General features: G+C 30.0%; 1 protein-coding gene across 1 annotated transcript in view; it reads right to left on the bottom strand.

Moving 5' to 3' along the window:
• Nucleotides 1-2,804: 2,804 nt before the first annotated feature.
• LOC119678363 (transient receptor potential cation channel protein painless-like) overlaps nucleotides 2,805-6,000 on the bottom strand; it is a 34,748-nt gene continuing 31,552 nt past the window's right edge. Inside the window, exons 3-5 of the mRNA XM_038090153.1 lie at nucleotides 5,715-5,897; nucleotides 3,500-5,464; nucleotides 2,805-3,438 (exon numbers count right to left, since the gene is read on the bottom strand). Of these exons, the coding sequence (XP_037946081.1) occupies nucleotides 2,878-3,438; nucleotides 3,500-5,464; nucleotides 5,715-5,897 (2,709 nt within the window). The 3' untranslated portion in view covers nucleotides 2,805-2,877. The remainder of the gene's footprint in view (nucleotides 3,439-3,499; nucleotides 5,465-5,714; nucleotides 5,898-6,000) is intronic.

Below are 6,000 nucleotides of genomic sequence, written 5' to 3'. Positions count from 1 at the left end.
CAGTAAGAGTCCGTCACACAGAACATATAGAATGCAACGACATTCATGCACGATGACCTAAAGAAACCTTAGATATATCTGGGTACTTGAAACAGTAGTTGGCGACTATAATGATATTTTATTATTATTGATTGTTATAAGAAAGGCGATATTATTACATAAATAATAATTATTGCTTTAATTTAATTATTAAGATCTGAATTACATTTTTGTACTTAAGCATGTATAAGTATTTTAGAGATAAGACTTGTGGAAATTTAAGCGATATTTTAAGCATTAGACAAGCATTGTTCATTAAAAAAAAATTTAAGTGATATTTTTTCTAAATTATACCTAAAATTATTAATTGTTTTTATTATATTCAAATATATACAAAACCTGAAATGAATGTAAATATTTTTTTAAAATTTTTTTTTCAAACTTAATGGAATTGTATCTAAGCATTAAACTTATAAACAAGTTGAATATTATATTTTATATTTTCTTGAATATTTATGTATATATATGAAGAAAAGATAATATTTAGTTTTTGTTGACTTCATTTATTTTTATGTTTTATAAGTATATTATTTGTATACATTGTAATTGATTCCTTCATATCACAAATTAAAAAAAATGTGGTAAAACTATTTCCGACAGATTTATTATGCAGTTTATTTTAAATTAAATTCAAATTAAATTTACTTTAATTTCAAATTAAAATTAACTAATTAATTGTAAAATTTTGACAAAGTATTTGATTGCTGAAATAGTTTCATATAATAGGTAAAATAAATAAAAAAATATAAAGTCACATGATTCAATCTAAAATAAACGCTTTCGCAATATATATAGAGTATGCAGAGAATATTGAGTACATTTTTAAGAACTAGTTAAATAAATTAAAAAAAAAATAATATTCAATACAATTAAAAAACAAACTAATAAAATAAAATTTAAACTGTAAATAGCTTTTATAAAATTAACTTGTTTATCTTGTAAGTATGTCATTTGTATATAATATGTACTGCAAAGTTGTTGTAGTCAGAAAATAAATCAGAGGGGGAAAGGTGTTAAGCAATAATTTTGTAATTGTAATTTATTTTTTGTAAATTATTTTAATAAACTGGAGAGTGTGCAAAACTGTTATACCAATAAAATAGTTCAGGAAGATCTACATCCAAAATTTATTTATCTACTTTACCAATTAACAAGATGAAAGAGAGAAGGGTGGTGCTCATTACACTATCGGGCGTAATTTGGGCATTTTTACGTACAACCAACTCCCCATATAGCTATCCTTTTGATCTACTGTATTAAAAGTATAAATTTGAAAGGTAAGCGCAGGTTACTTCCTTATCAAAGATTAATAATCTAAAGGCTGAATAAGTTGTTCTGTAAGATTTCTGTATTTTATAAATAAATATTATTATATTATATTATTATATTTCAATTAAAGATTAATTAGAAACATATATTTCTTATTTAAACATAGAAACAAGGAAACAGTGTATAGCGTAACGTAACCTCATTTATATTCCAACTATTTGTTGAATAGATGCATCCATATTGGTTAGTAGCTTTTCTAAAGCTCGAAAAACATTTTTTCAGTAGTTGATCTATTCAAAAAAGAAATCCGAGTATCCGGATAATTATAATAATTATAACAAAATATTTAAATAATTTGAAAGTGTCGAATACAAGCATAAATAACAAAAGAAAAATTATCTACTTAAGTACAATTCAGCTTTTTTGAGTTATTTAGGTTGAATTTTGTTTTAAGGTATTTAATTTTTTAGTTTATTTTATAAACTATTATATATTATATTACATACTTTATATATATAATTTATAATTTATTTATAATTTAATAAAATTAATACAAAAAATTTAATATATTGTAACATATTAAAAAAATTTATTTTCTAACAATTTCAGATCCCATTTATTGAATTTTTTTTTATTTACTTATTTTTCCAACACTTAGGTTGGGTTAGGTTATCCCGGCGATCCCTAGTGGATCCACTACTGCCTATTGGCCCACTCAGGTCCTTCTAAAGTATTAAGTCACCGCCGTGCATGAGCTGGGCAAAAACATAGTAGACATAGGCACTCTCATCATCTTCCCCACAGCTGCGACAGATTTGATTAAAAGTGATTCCCTAGTTGCATGATGATTCCTAGTTTACAGTGACCTGTAAGTAAATCTATCTCAATGAGAATTTTGGATTTCTTTTTATCGAAACGTGACCAGATTGCATACAGATGCCTGTATATCGTTGACTTTTTCCATTTTTATTCAAAATTTCAGTACGGAAAGAACTCAGTAACAATTTGCATGATGTTAGCGATATGCTCAGATTATTTAAGTGTTCCGAGAGTGGTACTGAACCACCCTTTCTGGCTAGCTCGTCTGCTCTTCAATTTCTAATATTACTAATATTTTGCTTTGTTTTAATGTACAAATTAATTAAAAAAAAATTAAAATATGTAATCTATTCAACGAAAATAGAAAAACTCCATTAATAACGTCAGTGAAATTTTAAGGAAGAGATAAATGCTATATGATTAGAAATAATTTAAAGTCAGTTTTCTAAAAAAATTTTTTTTATTGATATTTTAAATATTTTTCTTGTAGAATAATTTTTAAAATATATTATATACAATTAATTAAGTTTTTATTAAATAACTTTACATGCAGTTTTTCATTTTTAACTTAAAACTTAGCCTAAAATATAAATATATACTGTTTTAAAAAAATATGCAAATATTAATGTTATTTATGTGTATTGTTGTTAAAAATATAAATAAAATTAAATAAAATTATAACTCACACTATATTGAAATTTATATATTTTTTATGAGTAAAAAATACAATTTACAGTTCAAAATTTAAGTCTATTTTGCTTGTATGTCCTGCAGCAATTCGAACATTTTTTCCAGTTTCTGCTCAATATTTTGTAGGCGCCTTTCTGTATTCTGCAAACGTTGTCTGTCCCGGTGGGCAGTTGTCTTTTGATCAATAACTGCCAATGCCATTTTAACCGTTCGGCTGTCCATTTCTGAGCATTTGCCTGTGATGCAAGAGCAACAGCAGGGTAGGAATTGAACTGGTGGGTCGAGTAATTTTTTCTGACGATCATTGTCGTTGGTTGTGAGCGGCAGAAAGGAAGCCTTTGAGTTACGTATGCCATTACTACGAGTCATGACATCCTTCAGTTCATAGGCATTAGCTACTGGTATCATGACTTTGTTATGGTCATTCGGTAATATCGCGATTTGTTTACCCGCTATATAGTTTGGATAAAGATTCATTAAACGACGGCAAATTGTGCGGAATGGTTCATGGTTGACAATGAAGCTTGTGCGACCGGAATGACCAGTTAGAACTTCTTCATAACGAGTTAATAAGTTCGTCCGGCATATTGAACCATTCAGTTCAGCTTGTGCTTTAATAGCCTATAGAAAAATAAGATAGCTCGTAAAACTAAATAATAAGCTGAACATTGTTTTTACCCACCTGTGTATCGCTTACTGCTAAGCCATTCAATAAATTGAACAATACAATTGACATGAATACCACGAATAGCAGAAACACCAAGTAGCTGTATAGTGTGTCGAAATTAATATCGCCAGCATCGAATTCGCCAGTTAACATAACAATTGTCTTGATTATAGCGGCAAAGGGGTTTGAAAATTTGTTGAATTCATCGCTTGCCTCAGGTTTCGGCAAACCATTCTCATCCAGTTCGGGCTTACCGAAAAGTATGTAAAAGCATAAACTGAATGTTATAACAAAAATGGAATACAGAGTAAAGCTTTTCAGGAAACTTTTCGAGACTGCCCGCAACATTAACATGTGAGTGGATATTGACAGGACTGGAAGAGAACCGACCAACAAACAAAGTTCCAATGCTACAAGTAGCATTGTGAATACAGCAACTACACGTTGTGTTTCTCGATCATAGCTTGGTTCGGTGCAAGTCATTATCGATAAAATAATGAGAGCAATTTCCATTAGATTTATTGGTGAACGGAAGTACATTGTTGGGGACATAATTATTTGCACTGCTTCTCGTATTATCATGTAAGCAATGCCAATCCAAGCAAATAGTCCAAACAATACGGTTACCGTTTCATGCTCACTTTCACGAAATTTGAGTATTGTGTGGGTAACTATTGAAACTGCGAAGAATGCATATAGCAAAAAATTTATATAAAATATAACGGAAAGTCGGTGCCATTTAAGGAACAGGAAACTTGTGATAAGTGGATGCTGTAGTAAATGTCTGTGCTCTTTTGATTCGGCAATAAATGCAATAGGTGTCATTTCTTCACGTAAATTGTGTTGTATTTCTTTCTTGGTATTGGGAGTGGATTTCTGCAAAATGAGGTTCATATAATTCATTTGTATCTCGAAATTTTCATCTCCAGGTTTCAGTCCATTAGTAGTAATACAGTTATCTAAATGCTCTTCCAGCACATCTGGCTGCATACCATCGATTGGTAGATCGCAAAAGCGGCTTTTCATACCAATGTAAGCACCATGCTTAAGTAATTCCTGTATGGCTTTTCGGTTTCGGTACTTTACTGCATAATGTAATGGTGTAGATCCGCTGTCATCAATTTCATTGACATCAACACGTTCTGAATCGAGTAATATGTAAAAACATTTATTATAGTCACAAAAATCATTATAAGGAATTTCGTCCAGTTTCTTGATAATTGTGATGAGCAGTTGATCTTGTTTTCGCAGCTTCAAATGTTCATAAGCCAATAACTTCTGCAAAGCATACCAGTTGCCCCAGATAGCAGCAATTTCAATTGCAGAATTCCCATTTTGCAGTAGATTGATACTTAGGTTAGTTTGTAATAAAACATCAAAAGCTTCATTTAAACCGCGTTTTATAGCTTCTACGAGTAAAATCATGTTTTGCTCCTGTACAGCATTTATAAGGTTTTCTTTTCCCGATACATTGAGCTGATAATCCTGAAACTGTTGTATGAATTTTTGCTCATCACAACTGCGCAAATGTGTCAATAACGAATCGAAACTAATGTCGTTGATATTACTACGTGCATCTGGCAGTGTTAGGTCTGGATATTCCTCTTTAAGTATGCGTCGTACTTCACCATCTCGATAACTATCTATATCCAAATTACTCTGTTCTAGAAATATTTGCACTAATTCGCGCTTCTGTTGTTCATTTACTTTACGATTCTTAAGTAGATAATGCAGCGGGGTCATTTCGCGTTGATCTGGTATGTTGGGCGATGCACCATAATGAAGTAAGCTCTTTATGCAGGCTGCAACTTCAGTGGCGTGATCAGGTGAAATATTTTTAGCGAGAGAGTTTAAAGCAGTTAACTGTGAGTATTTTCGATCCGTTTGTACATCTTTATATCTTAGTAATGCTGAAATTATTTTCGGATCTCTAGAATCTGCTGCGAAATTGATTGCGGCTTTATTTAAGTGTTGATTGGTCTACGAAAGGAAAAGATGGTTTATTAAATTATGTAAATGGTGGAATATAATAATAATTGAATACATAAAAACTAAATTTTTTTTACTGAAGACATGTTTTGTATAACAATTTTAAGTGTAAAATTAAGAAAAAAATCTTTCATCAAGTTTATTATTTGTCTTCGGCATTTAAAATATATAATTGATTAGAAAACTATCAATGGTTTCATCACAATAGTTAAATTGATATATAATCGTTTAATGTACTTACATAGTTTGGATTACAGCCACGTCGTAAACATTCTTCAACAAATTCACTGCATCCATTCGTTTTCAAAGCCTTTTCAAATATGCTGACATGTTTATCATCTTGTATGGCGGGGTCGGCGCCCATATCAAGAGCAATGCGAAAATCACGTATGTCACCATTTGATAGGGCGGCACCCAGTTTTAGCTTTATAATGGAATCAAAAAGAGAAAACCTTCATTAATTAAGTTTATATAACAATTAAAGTTTTTTTAAAATAAAAACATAACATTTACGTTTATTACAAATT

The sequence above is a fragment of the Teleopsis dalmanni genome, chromosome 2, assembly GCF_002237135.1.
Source record: "Teleopsis dalmanni isolate 2A chromosome 2, ASM223713v2, whole genome shotgun sequence".
Classification (NCBI taxonomy): domain Eukaryota; kingdom Metazoa; phylum Arthropoda; class Insecta; order Diptera; family Diopsidae; genus Teleopsis; species Teleopsis dalmanni.
The sequence above is the reverse complement of the archived record's forward strand: the minus strand, read 5'-3'. Positions and strand labels throughout refer to the sequence as shown.